The sequence below is a fragment of the Corvus moneduloides genome, chromosome 10 (assembly GCF_009650955.1).
Source record: "Corvus moneduloides isolate bCorMon1 chromosome 10, bCorMon1.pri, whole genome shotgun sequence".
Taxonomy (NCBI): Eukaryota; Metazoa; Chordata; class Aves; order Passeriformes; family Corvidae; genus Corvus; species Corvus moneduloides.
The window spans coordinates 16,573,462-16,592,520 of record NC_045485.1 but is presented as its reverse complement, the minus strand read 5'-3'; the positions used below and the strand labels follow the sequence as shown (position 1 = coordinate 16,592,520).

The 19,059-nt window shown below is 45.6% G+C and overlaps 1 protein-coding gene across 2 annotated transcripts in view; it reads left to right on the top strand.

Moving 5' to 3' along the window:
• CCDC50 (coiled-coil domain containing 50) overlaps nucleotides 1–16,202 on the top strand; it is a 43,315-nt gene extending 27,113 nt beyond the window's left edge. Inside the window, exons 6-12 of one of the 2 annotated variants that reach the window (XM_032119038.1) lie at nucleotides 3,382–4,080; nucleotides 5,632–5,738; nucleotides 6,337–6,381; nucleotides 6,922–7,026; nucleotides 7,939–8,018; nucleotides 9,027–9,124; nucleotides 10,135–16,202. In XM_032119038.1, the coding sequence (XP_031974929.1) occupies nucleotides 3,382–4,080; nucleotides 5,632–5,738; nucleotides 6,337–6,381; nucleotides 6,922–7,026; nucleotides 7,939–8,018; nucleotides 9,027–9,124; nucleotides 10,135–10,154 (1,154 nt within the window). In that variant the 3' untranslated portion in view covers nucleotides 10,155–16,202. The remainder of the gene's footprint in view (nucleotides 1–3,381; nucleotides 4,081–5,631; nucleotides 5,739–6,336; nucleotides 6,382–6,921; nucleotides 7,027–7,938; nucleotides 8,019–9,026; nucleotides 9,125–10,134) is intronic. The other variant, XM_032119039.1, reaches the window with a different exon arrangement.
• Nucleotides 16,203–19,059: the final 2,857 nt, after the last annotated feature.

Here is a 19,059-nt window from a genome sequence, read left to right as displayed (position 1 = left end):
GTTTTAAAAGTGCTTGTGGAAAAAGACAGTGGCTGATAAGGCAGTTACTGCTGTGTGACAGCAAGGGTGTGTGGGAGAAATGCCTGTGCAATTCCCTGCTTGCATTCGAAGAGAAACCGTTCCATGTGCTCATTTGTGATGCTGGCACGGCTACATGAAGGAATAAATGCTGGTTCATGGAGCTGGGTTTCAAAAATAGCTCCTTGCAGGTATGTACCCAAGCTGTAAAATTAGCACAGCTGCCTTGAATGACTTACTGAAGAACAAGGTCATCTCCACAGAGTGTCTCTGCTGTGATTATCATCTGGGACAGTGCGGAAATTATTTGATCCACAGCGCTCTTCTGCTTCCTTTTGGTCAGCTTTTGTGATTGAATACAGGCCTTCTTAAACTGGGAGGAGAGAATCAGGGTGTGTTTAATTATGGAGCAATCTGGGGATGGCTTTGCTGTGCACTGGTGGTGGTTTCTGTGTTCTTTCTTCAAAAATGTGGTGGGGAAGATGGGTTGCTTTTGATTAACAGATTGTGAAAATGAAGATCAAACCTCATTTCTCATTTTAACATCAATGCCATTGGCAGTTTTAAAGTCTTTCATTTGAACTTACACAAAGCATTTTAGTTTCAGTTTGGAAGAAGTTCAAAGATAGCCAAGAAAGTACAAAGCACAAAGTTCGAAAGTGCAAAACAGTAACCAAGTGGAAACTTCATGACCCCAAGTCCTGCTACATGTACAAAGCTGGGAAAAATTGCTCTTGGAGTGTTATGGCTAACCCAGACTTCAGGTTTTCAGGATTAAATGGGAGAAGTCTCTGAAAAAATACAACATAGGTAACAGTGTGCATTCAGAGATGGTAGGACAGGATGAATTTTTATAAGAAATCAGCTGACAAAGCCTGTGACTTCCTGAAGTAAGACTGGTGTGGATTTGGAGAGCAGGGTATCTTGTGGGTTTAAGTTTTCTTCCTGCAATAATCCATAATTTTGAAGGTGAGGTTGGAGGTGTTTGCCTGACCACTCATAGTAGTGCTGCTAATGATCTGCACTCCTTAAAAGCCATAAAGGACTGGAGTGAATTTTGATGCCTGGATCATCTAGCTCATTGGTCTGGAACCTCTTAATTACTTGGGCACCATTCAATTAGGCTTCAGCAGCCTTGGTTTGTATTGTCATTAGATGTGAACTGAAACAAATAAAAACCCCTGGCTTTCTTTAGGTTTCTTTTGTTTTCGTAGGGAGTGGGGTCTGTTTTTTGGGGGTTTTTTTGTTTGGTTTTTTTTTTTGGTGGTTTGTTTTTTTTTTGTGTATGTGTGGTTTTTTGTTCGTTTTTTTATTTTATTGTTTGAGACTGAAGTAAAATTTATCCACATCCAGGAGGAATGTGAATTAGGCCTATTGCTCCAAAGCAATCTGAGCTCTTTAAAAGTGGAAAAATAAACACAAAAAGGACAGAGTTCCTCCAGGAAGTGTCTGTGCCATGAAAAACATTTTCATATTTGCTCAGTCACTTGCTGCTTCAGAGAGTAACACCAGGTTTTAAAGGCTGTTTACATGGCCCCTGTGGAAGGTGCCACAGGAACCAGCACCTGCTGATGAATTAATCACCCTGAGACACCTCAAAAGCAAATCTTCTTCTTGGGTTGTCTGGCATGGTTGTGTTACCTGCAGCAATCCTTTCCCAGCACAGCCATGCTTTGCTCTTTTATGTTCTCCTGCTCTCTGCTGTTGTATTTATTGAGCTTTCCTTAATGACAAAATTGAATAAATTTTTAGACCCTTTTGAGTATTGTTCAAAAACTGACTCTTGCTTTCAGCCTCTGGTCTCTGTTGTTCAGTAAGTCACTTAGATTGTTTGACTGTATATTTGTTTTCTGTAAATCATATGAATGATCTAAAACTAAACAGAAAAAACCCGACCAGTTAAAGAGTAACCACAGCAGTTCCTGTTACAGTTCTTGGACTTTTAAAAATACACCTATTCTGGATAAAAGTCACACAGACTTGTTTACAAGGTGGATTTTCTGTAAGCTCTATTTTTGCTGGCTCTGAAAAACTTTTTTCTGAATAGAATGACTCGAAGGGAACGTTCAGTTTTGGTGTGAGGTTTGTTTTTCTCCCTCTGAAATCTAGATGGATTGTAAGTGAGACAGAGCTATTTATTAAAACAGAATGTAGTTCATGTACAGTGAAATCTATTTTAAATATTTTGAGATACTATAAAACAAACTCTGGACAGCTGAGGAGAGGAAAGTCTGCTGCTGCTAGGTTTTTTGGCGGGGGGTTGTGTGTGTAGTTCTGTTTCAAATCAATCTCTGCTTCAAGGCATTTTTTTTCATTTTGAAAAGCTGCTGTGGAGAGATAACAGTTCACTCAGTGCAATGATTTTTCCTAGCAAATAGGTTAGTTGAAAAAATAAATCAATTAGTAGATTGTATGCAGGCAGACTGCTGCATCCTCCTACCTGTTTCAGGTTTATTACTGAAACTAAAAGCAGAGAAAATTTCTACCTGCTTTCTGGAAAGCATGGAGGAAACAACCCTGCCAAAATGCCAAGTAAGCAGCTTCTTTAGCCACAATGCTGAGGTCAGGAGCCTGGGTTTTATGAGGTCCTATTCTGCCCTAAGATTTCCATCTTTGCATTCAGAGCTGAAATTTCTCTTTAGACAATGAGTAAGTGCAGGCCCTGAAACTGATGGGTCTCCAAAAGATATGTGACAGTCTGGAGTAGAAGATATGTGGATGCTGCAGCTATCCTGTTCTTGCTTTTACAGAAAAAAAAAAAAATCCTATCCTACCGACTTACTTCTTTTTGGCTTTATGTGGGTCTTTCCCCCAGTTAGGTGAGACTGTTTTTTCTGATGAAAAACCTTGTGCCTGAAGCCAGGGTCCAACCTCATCTCTTTGCTTGGCCCCTCCTGTTCTTATGCCCCCATTGTCTCCCAACCTTTCCTGCATCTTGTCCCCTTTTTTGCAAACCTTTTCCAGATGGTTTCAGGATCCTGCAGCAGTGATGTGTCATCAGGAGATGAGCTGCTCTCTTGGCTGTTTTTCAGCCCCAGTGGCATTATTAAAAGTCACTTGTCTCCGTATTGACTTGTCTTTGTCTAGGAAGTGCTCAGACACTTTTGGGTTGGAGCTATGCTTTCTGCTTCAGCCTTGTTGCCTCCTGTGCAGTGCTGCTAGCCAGGCTGCCATTTCACTGTGTCCCTTCTTGTATCCTGAAAGCCTTATCTGTCCCTGTTATTATTCTTGCTTTCATCATGCTTTGCCTGCATTTTCAGCACCTTTTATCAAGCTCTCATCTGCCTGCTCTGAGTCTGGCCTCTAACCCCCATTAACCCTTGCACCACTAACCCCCTCCTTGTTTGTCCCCCCATTGCTCAGAGCACCCCTGGGGTGACCCCAGAGAGCAGATTTCTGAACCTCCCAGAGCACACGGTCATGGCAGGTGCAGGCACCAGCAGAGAGAGCACCGAGGACCCCCCTCACCTTTGCCCAGTGGTGCCCCCAAACATGGGCACTCCACCTCAGAGGGCCGTCTGAGGTCTCCTCAACTGAGAGAGGCCAGCAATGGCCATCAGCAGGAGCGGAAGACAACCAGCCAGGGAAGGTCCAGGAGACATGCCAGCCTTGACCTGGAAAGAGAGATTGAGCACTGTGCCTATGATGACAGCAATAGCTGGGAGCTGCGGGAGAGGAGGACAGCTGGCAGGGAGAAGGAGAGGAGACCTCTGAGTCTTGACCTGGAGTCAGAGCATGGACTCGCAGAGGAAGCACGGCACAGCAGAAAGCCACCAAGGCAAGACAGAGAAAAGCACCTTCCCCTTCTCGAGATGGAACTGGAGGCGGAGCAGGAGACCTGGCATCGGGGTGGCAGGCAGCACCCTGAGAAACAGAAATCTCGCCATCAGGGCCATTCGTCACACAAGATGGCACGTGACGAGAAGCTCTATGATGCTGAATCTAGAGATGACCGTAGGAGGGGTGAGACAAGAGCCTACAAAAGGGCAGGACACAGGAGACACTCCCCCTCCCCTCATGCTGTGAGCCAGGGGAAGGTTGGAGACTGCCAGCGGGATTCAGGTAACCAAGTGATGGGGAAGGTGTGCGTGTGTGTGGGGATGGACCTTTGCGTGCCCCATACTGGTGTCTGAGATAATGTTTGGCCTCCTTTGGAAGATGCTTCTCTCCAGTATCTACCTGCAATGTGTACACAGGGAATCTTGCCCATGTTTCTCCCTGATTTAGCAGGATTCTTCATATCCATTAATGTTCTTGTTCTGTTTATGTCCTGATGTTCCAAGGCATTGGAAAAGATGATTAAGAAGGTATTGTTGGAAATGGTGCCCTTGGTATCCTGTGTTTTAAGAAAACAAATATTCCCCCCCCCTCCCCCCCAAAAATACCCCACACCACCCCCAAAGAAAGACCCCCAAAAAAGCCCAGCCAACAACCAATACCCAGCTTTTGTTTTCTTGATACGTTTTATGCGGTGGTCTCCTTGCACAGGACAAAAAAAAAGTAACAAACCCCTGAACGTTAGGATTATGGTTGTATTTAGTGGAGTTGAGATGCAGGACTGTAAGCGTGAGGACACTTTGCTTAAGCACTAAAAAACACAGCAATTTTCATTCACTTCTTATTGAAAACCCTGCTGGCAACTTAATTAATTCACTTTGGGCAAAGTTCACTAGTGGCACTGAGCATCCAGCTGGGTTCTATTTGTAAAATGGGGTTCTTATCAAATTCTATACAAGTGGAATTTTCTGGGAAATGTGTACCTGTGCAGTTCTTGCTCAACAGCACTTGGGGGTTGGGGCCTTTAAAGATCCAGATCCATCCTTCTACTTCTAGAGCCACAGTGGAAGTAGGGGTGACTTAGTGAAGTAGAGACTTGGATCTATGTCTGTCAAAGCATGGGGCAGCTTATGCTTTAAGCCATCTAACTGATCTTCACATGGGTAAGGTGAGGATGATAATGTGTGTCTGTCTCTGGAGATACTGGGACAATTATCCTTCTTCTTTATGGTAAGAACTCTTTCCTTAGAGAATTGTAAGGTGTTAATCAGGTTTAGCTTTAAAATAACGAAACTATACTCAAAGCAGGAACTGAACATCATATGAATTTCAAAAATGCCTCCTTCTCTTCTCATTGAATTGTAAGATTCATGGGTCATCCCAAGGAGGAAATTGTCTGAAAACTCACATGAACTCATCGCAGGTAACCCTTGCAGCCCATGCTGCTCCAGCAGTGTGTTCAGACTCTGCAGTGCTCCTATCAAATGTTGGGCTGCTCTCTGCTGCCCAGTTTTGCCAGTGTATCTGTATCAATGCAGAGAGTGACAAATTAAAATTCCTTTGCTAGCATTGCTGTCACCAAAGACTGCTTCAAGGGACATGGTCTGTTCTGCCATGGAGTTGCATTTGTTATCTAAGACACAGTGTGTCGGATATTGCTGTGTATGCTGCACCTCAGCTAAAGGTGCCCTCAAACCAGCAGTGTGGCAGGTACACTGTGGTGATCTCTGGTTCTCTTCAGTGGGGGGTTTGCTGGTGGCTGAGGAGATGGTAGTGATCTCCTTACCAAAGCATTTGCAGGATGTTTGAGTTGATTGTTTTCTCTCAATTCCGTAGGCGCTAATTTGAGGGGGGTGAAACAAGCCATGTATGATGGACCCCGGATGGAACAGGAGTTGTCTGATGCAGAGATTGCTCGGAAGCTGCAGGAGGAGGAGCTCCTGGTAAGTAGAGAGGATGCATTGGTCAACTTGAAGAAACTAAGGCAGCCAGCAATCACAACTTTAATTAGTAAATCTTTGGTATATGAGAGTGACTATAAGACTTAAGGTCTTGCTCCTGTGCATTCTGCTAATTACCTTTCTCTTCTGTACACATGAATATGGAGTGACAGATGCCTTCCAGCTAGTAAAGCCCCATTTTTTTGAAATAAATACCCCAAAATTAAAGTACTGAAACAGAGTGATACTAAATGAATGTTTCCAGGCAGGTAAAGATGGCCTGTAGTCAGTGTGATCAGTTCACAAGTGGACAGGCCAGTGCTCATCTTTGAGAGAGAGGGCAGCAGAGTGGGAAATGCATTGTGGTGTGGCTTGGCAGATACATGGAGGGCAAAATTCAGATGAAAAGCTGAAATGGCATTTTGGTGTTGGGTTGTAAGGTAAATAGTGAGGTAGCTAAAAATATTTGGATAGGATGGTAGTATGTTTGTATGGGCACCTACTTGCCCTGCCCAGTAGGTTAATAATTATGAATGATTCAGAGATATTACTCTTTTATCTCTTTTTTTTTTTCCTCCCGCCTTTTTTTTTCCCCCCACAGGCTAATGAGGCAGATCAGAAGGCAGCTCAAGTAGCACAGGATGAGGTAAGCAACAAGCTAAATACTTGTGGAATTCCTTTACTTGAAGAAGCTGCTAAACACCCCTTGTCCCCTCTGACCCTCTAGTTGTTAATTGCTTTCCTTGTAGGGGAAGCTTGGGGCTCCAGTGAGATTTTCTTCCAGATGGGTTTAATGTATATGCTCAGGCTGCCCAAGCAGGGAGGACTGCCTGTTGCAACCATGACAAAGAAAAGAAGTTCATGGTTCTGTAAGAGTATTTCTTGTAACTGAGCCCCATGGGAGACTATCCAAGATGCTGTGAGATGAGCCACCAACCCCTTTAAGGGAAATGGACAGAGGGCAGAAAGGCTCTGCAAATGCAGTTCTGGAAAATCAGGGAGCTACTGGGCATTCTGCATGTCACCAGTCTTAATTTTTCCCTGTCCCTTGATTTCTGATCACAGATGGATGAAATCCTGGATTTGCACCCTTTCCATTCAGCAGCTGTCCATGGGAAAGGGTTTGAGTAACTCAAATCCACTAGAGCAGTAAAATTGTCTGACAGAGTCTGTGTTTCCCTTCTAGGAAATTGCTCGGCTCTTGATGGCTGAGGAGAAAAAGGCTTTAAGAAAAGGGAAAGAAAGAGAAAAGTCTTCCTTTGAAAAGAGGAGGCATGATCAAGATTGGAAGGTATGCCAAGCTTCAGGAGGCACCACAGATAAGGTGCTGTAACATTATTCCTATTTCCACAGGGAGGTGAGTGTGTGTGGTGAGAGCAAAAGGTGGTGATGCATCTAAAAGGTCTTGCTGTCTGTTATTCAGGTGCTTTCCAAGCCTTTTGGACCCATCTCCTTGGTTAGATGCTTTTGGCTTCAGCCTCAAGCAAGGTAGTCCTTGGGCTCTGGCCTTGGAGGGTGGCACTGGCTGTCACAGCACCTTGTGGCCTCCCTGAAGCACTGTCAGTCCCTGGTGCAGGACCTTCCCTCTGCTGAAATCCTGACTGCAGCAATAAAAGCAGTAATTGGTTCTGTTTGTGTAAGGGCAATGCAGCGGCTTCAGTTGTCACTCTGCCTCATAACTGGCTGTGTAATGAAAGTTCCGAGTCTATTGTGCCTGAGTTTTTGTAGGAGTAGTATCAGAGAGGCTTGGCTGGCCAGCATGGAAAGGGAGAGCAAACAGATTTTATGGTCAGCACTGCTAAGGTGCTAAGGGAATGTGGTGTTAATCTTGGAGGCAGCTCTGGTGTTTTTAGCCTCCTTGCTGAGTTTCAGTGGTTGCAGGAGCACAGCTGCCTGCCCCTGGTCCTTCCTGCTCAGCCCAGCCACGTGCACAGTCATTACACACAGACTGTGTTCAACCCCAGCTTCGGAACAGTCCCTTAGTGCTGTCACATATTCAGCGCAAGAAATTGAGTTTGGCTCAGCAAGGCTGCGTTTTGTTTACTGGAAACGAGTCCTGATGCTGCCATTTGCATGTCTGGCTGTAGTTAACTGTGTGTGTAAACCAAGCATGAAAGGACTGTGTGGAGTTGTGGCAGTCCTGGTGTACTGGCTGCTGTTTTGCAAGGCACACAGACAAGCTGATTTCCTTTCTTCCCATCAGCCTGATGCAGGCGAGTCCACGCGCTCAAGGTCAAGAGAGGGGCCTGAAACTCAGCGACACAGAAGTGACAGGTCTTCAAGGTGAGCTTGAACTGGCTGGCAAGAATGGGGAATGCAGCTGGGAAGCTGCTGAGAAGCTGGGTCTTAGGGAGGCATTGTGGGATGACCAGCCTGACCCACGCACAAGGGACTCGGTGGAGAGGAGAGTGATGGAGGGCACAGAGCTCATGAGGGGTTTGGTGACGTGAGTCACTCACTGTGCTCGTGGCACTTGTCCATATTGGTCTCCATGCCCAGTGCTGACAGAGATTGATGAGCTTGTCCAGTGACATTTGTTAAATGGCAGAGAAACATTGAGGCGGTTAAACAGCTTTTGGGGATGTGAAACAAAATGTCATCTCTGGGCAGGAAGGAGTAATCACCATGCATTTGCACAGCTGCTCCCTTGGTCCTTGCTCCCAGTTAAGCCCTGTACGCAGCTCCCACTGCTGCATGTGAACACCCCCCTGCAAGCAAGAGCGTTGTGCTTTGCAAGGGTGCCTCATCCCAAACTGGGAACATGCTGTAGCCCACTGCTGCTTCTGAATCACTTGGTACTCTGGCTCAACGCCCTTCATGAGGGATTAAACCCTGGAAGTGACCCCAGTGGCTGTGATTTCCATTCCAGAAAGGAACCTAGAAATTCTTGTTGAATTTACAAAAGAAACAACAAATAAGGTGTGCAGGTGGAGACAGATCGTATTAAAATACTCTGGGGGTAAAACTGCGCAGGCACTAACCACTTTAAAATGTTGCCCTTTTGAGTGAGGTTTGCAGCAAACTTCATAATGGAAATTCTTTATTTCCTGACAACTTAAACAACTATTGAATGAAAGAGGTCCATGAGAAGCAGTAAATACTCTGCTTTTCTCACTGCAGAAGCAGTAATAGGCTGTGCTCAGAGGAGCTGTTCTGCAGGCAGAAGGTCTGGGCCAGGCAAGGTTTGCATCAAACTGACAGTAACAGACCAGACAGCTGAGATGTTGTTCTTACTACGCTGTTGTGCCTTTGAGTTATTTCCCAAAATTCCTTTTACACCGTGCTTGGCAGGTCACAGCCTCTCCTCGATGACTTTGAGCACTCTCGGTATTACACGAGCCAGCCCAGCCCCTTGCGCCAGATCCCCAAACCTGAGCACTCTCCTAAAGGTAGGATCAACCCCAGGGCTGCCCAGCACTTGGGTTATTGTCAGCTGTTTTCCTCATACAAGCAGCCTGCAGGGGACAGAGTGTTTGAAAGTGATGCAGATAGAGAAGGGGAATGGGAGTTAATGCCCCAGCAGGCAGGTGATGCTGGGCAGTGTTTGGGTTGCACTTGCTGAGCACGTTGCAGGCTGAGAGACTGAGAAACTGAATTGGTTTGCCTGGAACTTGTCAAAGTGCTGTCTGCATGTCCTCCATGATCTCTGAATGATGAATGACTGTAAATCCAGGTAGCAAATGATGGAGAAATGACATGAAGACAACATTATGATGGATTTTAGGTGACTCAGTAGTATCAAACAATCCAATACAAGACAGAACTTCACAGTATCACCTGTCTGGTAAGCAGATGGGATGATCAGACAGAAACTTGTCCTGAGAGCAGGCTAGTTTTGTTCCTGTAGCATCTCAGCACTGCTTTGTTGGTTTGTTTCCTGAAATCACTTGGCACAGAGCAGTGTGGGTAGGGTCACCCCTGCAGTTGTTTTAAATCTGAATGCCCATTGTCTGAATTAACCTACAGAGCCTCTGGGGAAGGAAAGGGGCGGTCTGAGTTTAACTCAGTCTCAGATTTCTTCCAGTTCCACTATTGAGACTTAAATGTGGACACTTTCCTTTCCAAAATTTAAAGTTTGGTAAACTGATGTTCTGTCTTCATCAAGCAAGCTGGAAAGTTGATGGCACTTTATAGGGTCTGTTTGCTTTAGTGAGACTGTGCAATGGGCACATTTCATACCCTAGAAGAAATGCACATGTCTGCCTGTCATGTGGATCAGTCCTTCCTCTTGCTTGAGTCGTGTAACATACAGTTCCAATTTTGGCCTTTGACTTTACTGGTACCCTAGAAGTCAGACAGACAGACAAGAGGGCAGAACAGGTAAAATATGACTGCAGGTAGTAATTTTTTCACCAGGATCTAGCCTCACAGATTGTTTCCTTTCTGTTCTGTTTTCCAGGTTCCCGTAGGAAGCAGTAAACTCTGCTAGCCTTTGCTTTGGTACTGACTCTTCTGTAGCAAACATTACTGGAATTGCCAGGCAACTTCCTCAATACCTGACCTGATGGGAGGCCCACCCTCCACTCCCAGGATCATCTCTATAACTGTCATCATATTAAGGAAAATAGTTTGTTTCAATTTCTTACTCATCTGTGATGACTTGAGCAGTGCAGTGTAATCTAGCTGCCACTGAGCTGTTCAAATCAACCAGCTGGCTCAACAGCTCCCTCATACATTCTTTTGAAGCTTTCTTTTTATTTTTAAGCTTTGGCTGGAGCTTTGACAAATAGGATAAATTAAGATGCATGTACAGTGGAGGAAAATTGAAGAAATGAGTTGGATTATGGCAAGGCAGCAGAACATCAGAAGTACAAGTCCTTTCTGCATAAGGATAACTTAGCAAGGAGTTATAAGAGGAAATTTGTTTCTTCCTGTGTTGGATAGGACAGCTGAGCCAACCTGACAGTCATGTGAACTTGCAGGAAGGGGAGAGCATTGTCAAACATATACCAGCAAAAGCCAAACCCTGAGACTGGTGAGGAAGAAATTGCCTATGAAACAGAATTTTTTAACTGCTGTATTTCTTTCTAAGGTTTCCGACAACCTGAATAGAGTATGTATAGGCATTTAGCTCCAGAATATAGGATAGAACAGTTAAAAGGAAAGACAATTTCAACTGAAATTAGACCTTGTGTGCTTGACATTTAAGATTTGCCAGGGAGTTCAAGAAGCTGTGAGTTGTGGTTTGGGAAGACGCATAGAAACAGATCTATGTGTCTGAAGGGACCTCTGTGGTCACCTGCTTTGAGCTTCAGTGTGATAGAAGCCAAGGATTTTCACTGAAGCCAAGTAGGACCTCCTGTAACTCCTAGCTCAGTTGTTGATGCACTTGACTAGAGTAACTTGTTTCTGAACTTGGATATGTCTTGTAAACATGGGGCTGAAAGAGGGAGGGCCATGTGGGCATTGAGCATCAAATTCAAAATCTACAGTTACAGGCAACCTGAGCGAGACACAGAGTGCTGAACAGTCCACATGATGTCTGTGCTGACTGCTTTCCCTCTCCACTGCTCCATCCAGCACCCCAGGCAAGCTCCAGTCAGGAATAAAAAAATCATTGATCTCTAGGGCACAGCAGGGTCTGCAGGGTTATCATCTGTATATATTTTCCCATGCAGTGATTCCCTCCTGGCTTGTTTTCCCTGCACTCTTTGAAAATCATTTTTCTCTTGCACAAAAAAGTAGCCTTTTTCCCTTGGCCTCCTCTCATTTCAATTCTTTTGTCTTCTTAATTTTTTTTTGCCATTATGTTCAGGTATATTTTTAAACTATAATGCTGAACATCTGGACACTGGCTTTGAGTCTGTTCAGCCAGGGCAGGCTGTTATTCATGGGCCAGCCCCATTCATGGCAGTGAGCTTCCCTGCCTTGCTCCTGCAGCCCACCTTCCTTAGTGCCAGCACTGAGTCTGTCTCACCACGCTCTCTGTTGTCTCTGGCAGCTGCAGTTTTGCCTCTGGCTCTGCAGAGGAGGGGAAACAGCTGTGCCTGGGCATGGAAACATGCCCTCACCACTCATCTGCCTGGGAAAGGGGCCTTGGCAAGCTCTCTGGAGCTTTGTGGGGAGGGAGCACTCCTAGGAAATAGGAAGAGAGCATGGCTGTCTGCTGTTCCTCTAGTGCACAACTCAACCTCAAGGAAGCTGTAAGGTTTTAGCCTTGGCTGTTGTCCTTGGCCAGGATAGTTACTGGGCCAAATCACTGCGAAGACAGGGCAACTCCTTTTTTCACATAAGCTGCAGGGGCAAGTTTAATACCACATCACAAGCCCATGCCTTGCCTTGACCAACAACTCAAGAAACTTCCATATCCTACCCCTGCTGGCCTGTTGGCAGCAGTTCAGTACCTGTGAAGAACCACATAACCCCTGATGGATCTCTGCTCCAGGCATACACTAACCAAAAACCTTGCCATGTAGGACTTTGTGTATGGGCAGAATCCTGCTACCTGCATACCCTTGCTTCCAGACTGTGAGCTTACCTGCCCGCATGGGCCCCTAAGTGACTTGCAAGGTCTTGCTTGCTGCTGCTTCTCAGGAAATATCCCAGTCAGCAGCTACATTTTACTGTCCTTGTCTTGTTCGCTCTTCTCATTCTATCTCTGTCATTCAGAAGTGTTCATGTTGTTTAAAAGGATCCAGAAAAATAACAACATAGATGCTATTTTTTTCGTTTTCTTTCTTATTTGATAACTTGGCCCAGTGTGGCAACCTCATCTACCAAGGTTTTATTTTTTAAGAATTTATTTTTGTATTTCATGTAACAGTCAAAATTTCTACTGCTGAAAATGCCATTTTTTTTTCTGTGGGCTTTTTCCTTCCATTGCCATCAGAGTAATTATCATGAAATGGATGCCTGGTGGGGTTTTAAGAATTAACACTTCCTAGAAACACTGTAGTCCAGGCATTGCTGCTTGTACCACCTGGTGCACTTGTGAAAACTGGATGGAGAAAAGTCCTGCCAAATCAGAAAGAGGTTGAGCTTTGTATTGGCTGTGCTTTTGGAAACCCAGTGACTCGGTAAAAGGCAAGGAGAAATAACCAATTCGGAACTGAGCCCTCCATGGGCCTCTGTATCTGGCTGTGATGGACGTTCTTGCATTGCAGTTGGCTGGTGTAACTTTTGTCTTAACCTAATCAGAGGAGTTATGAGAAGCCTGAGCCCTCTGACATTTGAAGAACCTATTAATTCAGGAGGGATACTTGGGAGTATCCAAGTTGTTGGTGTCAATGGTACTGAGTAGAAATGTGAGAGAACTCTGGTTGATTTAGTCTGGAAGCTGGGTAGAGTCTGAAGAACACCTCAGTGCCTCCTCTGTGGAGCTGTAGGATCTCCTTAGTGGCCTCCTCTGGCCAGTGAGGCTCTCCAGCAATGGCACCAAGAGACAAGAGCCCAAAAGAAGGATCCCAGGAGCAGTTGCTGCTTCCTTGGAAGCCTTTGCGGGGTGCTGAATGCTTTAAGGACTGTTTTGCTCTGTATCCTCTCTTAGTCCCTATCTTTTTTTCTTTCTCCTGACCTTTATTAATTTGCTGTCCCTTTAAAGTGTTTCTCCTGTTTTATTACTCCATAGTACATGTGAAAGGTTCCTAAGGTGTTCCTAAGGTTTTGCTAGAAGGGGGAGAGAAATGCTAGGAATGGCAGCTGAGGAAAGCAGGGTAGTAAATGGGATAAGAACGGAGCAATTGTTCATCTGATAAAGATTGGAGTCCTCATGCAGCCATACAGGTTAGAGACCTCCTGAGACAAAGGTTTCAACTGGACTTGCATATTTAGTGACCACTTTTGGAAAGAGATTCCATGGTCCCACTGAAGCCAACAAGAGTTAAGATCATGGATGAACTCCCTTGGGGCTCAGCAGTCACAGTTCTGCTGAGAGTCAAGAAGATGCAGCTTGTGTAGGCGAGATGCAAAATCAGCACCTTGTACATGTGTCCCTGGAAAGGGGCACAATGAAGCTGATCTTTTTAAAAGAAACACTCAGAGCAATATTTCTTTCCTAGAACAGAAAAATGTTTAAGTATATTGGGTTTTTTTACTTGTTTACTCTTGCCAAGTTTCAGTAGCTTTGCCTTTGGGTCTGCTCTGGATTTAGTAGCAGGTTGGAGCCCCTGCTGGGACCCCTGCTCAGGGCGTTCAGGTCCTGCATCCCTTTCTGACTGTGCATTAACAAGGCATCTGGCACCACGTGGAAAACACACTTCCTTGAAATCCTGGCACTTCCTAACCTTCCTAGTAGGCACATCTCAGCAGCAAGAGCTCTCACCGCCTCCTCACCTCCGTCCAAAGCACAATGGTTGCAGAAGAGAGGTCAGGTGACCTGGAGGGATCGTGCCTTACACGCAGGGATACTCGATGTCTTCAGCAGGCTGACCTGAGTCACCTTGCTATGAAACACTGTCTTAATGTGGACTGTACAGCTTCCTGCAGCAAGAAGCAGTTGTCATCACAGGGATAGATCGAACTGGTTGATTTCATCTTTTTTTAAAGAACTTCATGGGTTTGAACTTGGTGGGGTGAGGAAATATTAGCTGTTAAGGGATAGATGAATTCTCATCATTGAATTTCTCCTCTTGGGGAAGAAGGATACAAGTTACAGATGCTGCAGTCTGCTTCTCTCTACAAAAGGGATCTTGTTATGTACAGTATTTTTATATCTCTGCATTCCCACCTATCAGGATTTGAATCAGGATTGATAACATTCTCTACATATGGAAAAAAATTGATAGTTATTTTTACAGTGCTAGACCTCTGTGTGTTCATTTTGTGCCAAATTACAGCCACTGTTACATTCTAGTGTTTTCATTCAGTTTATTGCTGTTCATCAATGTGTATATTATATATTTTTATTATCAAGGTTTTTATTTTAATTCATATTATCCTGTATGCAAACTAACTGTGGATTGCTAATTTATATATATATGAAGGGGAGCACTTGGAGACAGTGTGAGGATTCCCCTATTTAGTTTACACTCTTGTAATTGAGCACAGCCAGTCCATGAAACTTGTTGCTTCCTTCACAGAGCAATCTCCTATGTGTCTGTCCCCCTGAGCAGGTGGCTCCTGCTGTCCCTCCTGGCAGCTCTGACACTGCAGGACTGGGTGAGATGCAATAGGAACTGGAGCACAACTCCCAGCGTGGCCTGACAGGTGACTGAGCTCAGTGCTGTCCTGTGCCTGGCAGTGGTACCAGGGCAGGTGCTGCAGCAGGAATGCCCAGCAGGATGGTGGAGTCTTTGAGGTTTGATCTTTATCTGTCCCCAGTCCATGGACAGTTGGTTTTGCCACACTGTCCCAAGGTGTTCAGGGCTTAGTTTTGCAGTTGCTTTGGGAGGTGGGTGTGGGACATAGTCCCTTACATGGAGCACACCATGGGCAGCTTGTCGTCTTTTTATTGCAGAGGACAGACATAAACCTGCAGAGATCCCAGTTTGCTGCACTCCAGCACATTTGTGGCTGTGCAGCACTGCTGGGGAGGTACTGGCTGTGCTGCACACAGGTGCCACTTGTACTGCCCTGCCCTGCCCAGGACAGGCTCTGGGACATGGGTTTTGTGCCCAGGAGCTGCCCAAGCCTCAGCTTCTGGGCTGGACATAATATCAGGCACCTCCTCCCCATCAGTAGCACAGGACAAAGCTTAGCTGTGCAGCTAGGGCAGTGGCACACACAAATGAGTATTTTCTACTTCATGGTAAACAAGTTCCACTGTATCAGTGTTCACTCTAAGTAGACTCCATGGTCTGTCTCCAGCTGCATCTGTGCACTGCAATATAGTTCATTGCCTCAGATAAATAACTGCAGTTGTCTCATTCAGCTCTTCAGGGTAAACTTTTAGCCTGTTGAATCTAAATATTAGCCATGTGATGAGGTGGATTAGTCAGAAGGCTTAAATTCCTCAGAGCTGCAAGTGTATCCTGCATTGTAACAGCTAATCCTTAAATATGAATTGCACACTGACAATAATCTGTCTATGCAAGCCTATTCTTGGTTTTATTTCGACTGTTCACTATAATTTTACCAGGTTTGGCATAGAACTTCTGAATGACATTTAACCAAAGTATCATGTCTGTGTGTGTGTATAGCATGTTTTGCTTCATACTCCTGAATTGTCATCGAATGTAAAGGGAACATTGCCTTGCCCCATATTGTTCAATAAACCGCTGTATTTTGTTACCCACCACGTCCTTCTGTCCCTCTGTGTGCTTTTCTGGAAACCTAAGTAGGTTACACAAAAGCAGGGGAAAATAAGACTTTGTTCCACCCTTTGTTCCTGAAGCTTAACTGCTTCTACCAACAATTACGTTCTTCCACTGTAAGAGATGTAGCAAACAAACAAATTTCTATTTAATCTGATTATTTTGTGGACAGACAGATGGAAAACAAGGCTATGTAATATCTTGGAAAAGATCTGGACTGTTTCATTTCCTGAGACTGTGATACTGAAAAATAAAGCAGTATAATTATTTGCAAGGATAGGATGCTCTTTCTTATTTCATTAACGTAACTTTTAAGTTTGCAAAAAGCCTGCTTGAAGATTCCCTCAAACAACACATACCTACAGTGGTGTGGGACAGAATGCAAGAAGGCAAAAGGGCAAATGCCCTGGGACTGACTGCCATTTTTAAAGGCATCAGCTGACGATGCAGCCACATGCAGCTCAAACATGAGCAGACCTGAACCCATTGTCATGTCACAAATTGAATTTGTGACTGAGCATGCTAAAATAAAGAGGAGGTTACAAAATATAAATTCTGGATGTCACATCCAGACTGTAAAGCTTTCTTAAATGCTTATTTACTCATTTCTCTCTGCTTGCCAAATCTAAGCATTGCACAGGGGAGCAGAGAGCCCTTTGGTTCCCCAGCACAGGGTGCACCAGGTTTTCCCTCCATGGGCCAGGGGCTTGGGCTGCCCAAGTGAGTGCTCTGACTCCAAGAGAGTTCATGTTTGGGCTGGATGAGGGTCCGTGTCACACCACTGCCCCAGTGCTTCCAAGTGCCTTGATGTCGTCTTTACCTCCCACCAGCTGCATCTCAGAGTCCCTTGGGTATTAGCAGTGAGTGGAAGTAGGAGTCAGCAAAACAGACGTGACTGGCAGGGGAAGAGTCTGGTTGTATAAACAGGGCTCTTGGGACTGCCAAGAGCTCTGCCAACTTACAACCTATTGCAGCCTCTTGTCTGGAGTGACTGGGTCGGTCTGTTTTCTCTGAAAGGCTTCTTTCATGCAAGCCCTGGCACTTGTTGAAGCATTAGGCTGTGGTGGGAGTGGGGCCAGCTGGAGCCCTGAGAAACATCTTCCACCTGATGCAGTGATGTGCCCACAAAACTGGATGTGGGGACCACAAAAAGAACACTGAAGAGCCCCTGGGGAATTTTTTCTGTACCAGAAAACTTTGGTTTCTGAGTTTCCAAGTTGCATGCAGCTCTCAGACTGTGGGTTTGCCATTGTGGGTGGATCGATTGTGCCACTGGTGGTGGATCGAGGTTTCCCATGTATCCTCCATCTGTGAAAAAAGTTAAGCCAGTAGAGATTGCTAAAAGTCACCATTGCTGGGTATCCAGCAGCCTGCCTGCCCCTTTGGCTGCTTCATCCTCCCCTGCAAGGGGGGAGTTGCAGGTGGCAGCCGCACTCTCCTGCTTGTGGGCATGTCCAGATCCTCATCTCCCACCCAGGTCCATATTGGTAGGGGTTCCCTACCTGGAACTGATGCTCCTTTTGTTCAGAAGGCAAATCATGGCTGCAGAGACCCACAACCTAAACCAGGTGAGGTATGTGAGGTACAAATGACTTGCTATAGTACACACGATAGGTACGTACCATTCCCAATTCATTTTCCAGAGATCTGGTGGGTTACAACATGGCTGCAAGTGTAGGACATCCCCTCTGCCATGTGAAACCCTGCTTTATTCTTGGAACTATTCCTTCTCAATTTCAATATTAAGCAACGCTAGCCCTTGTATCCTAATTCTTTGCACCATTCTGCTAGCAAACAAGTGACAGCTCCTGGCACCAGATATCTCAGGTCTGAGGTACACGTGTCGATCACCCTGATTTCTTCTTTCAGAGACACTGATCCTTGAACAGTGCCCTGAGTCGATCCTGAATCACTCTGGCCAGAATTCCTGACACAGGTAATGGCAAAAATTAGATTTACTAAATGAGACTTGGGATCAGGCTGCAAACCAAGTTTAAAACAAGCGCAGAACTTGAGTCTGGCAGCTGGGTATTTGTTGAATGTCTCTGCTTCCCTGACCCCAGAGAGCCCCAGACAAGCACCCAAGCAGCTCTGCCAAAGCCTGCTCCAGTTTCATGTTGTTGCTGGTGAACAGCAGCTCTGAGGACTGACAGCAGTTTTCACGGTCTCCTTTCCCCTGGCACTGCTTTTGCTTAGTAACAGTTCCCATCCTGCCCTTTTCCCCAACAGACATCCCAACTCCACCTCGGTGACTCACCTCGTGGTCTTTTGAGGCCAGGCTGCAAACACAGGCACAGCGAGCCCCTGGCTGCTGCTGAGGGCTCGAATCATGCTACACGATTTCTCCTTATGTGTAAACAGCATAATGCCACGTCACAGACAAGTTTTTCCTGGCTATTTTAGATTTGGATGGTTTCTCATTTTACTGAAAACATGATTGGCGTATGCAGGGTTTAATCGTGAGCCGGAGGAACCCATGTGTGTCTCACTAGTGGGGCAGAAGTGCACCAGCATCCCCTTCCCTGGGCTGAGCTTGGAGCTGGGGCAGGTTCTGACCCAAGAGTGCTCTCCACTGCTGCCTTCCTCCCCTCTTCACCCTCCCCACGTGCAGGCAGTGTCTGGAGAGCAATGACACAGCCATGCATGTGCATGACACCAGAGGGTGCTTGGGGAGTGTGAGCTTTGTCCCAGCAAAACTGAAAAAGAGCTGTAACAGGTGCTGGTGCAGCAGTAGAAGGTTTACCAAGGGGAGGTGGAGTTTGGGGAGAGGATGAGATGCCCACATACTCAAGGTTTATTCCCTCCACTGGCACTGGCCACCAGCTGGCACACAGCACATTATCCCAAAAAGTTCTGCTCAGCCTGCCAAAGGACACATAAACCCCATTCAAGCACCTCACTTGTGTATTTTTATTTACTTGTTAATTGCTCACAACTGATGAAACACTGAAGGCCAGCTTGAAAGTCCCTGTTAATGTTGAGGAGCATCCCTCCCATCAAGCGTGCAAACAGGTCTGGAGGGAGGGATTGCTTGCAGTCCTCTCTCCAAAGGCAAAGGAAGGCACCAAGAACAAGGGGTTCTCAGTGAATTTAGTAGGCTGCTAGCAAACCTAGACACACTGTCCTACTGGAAA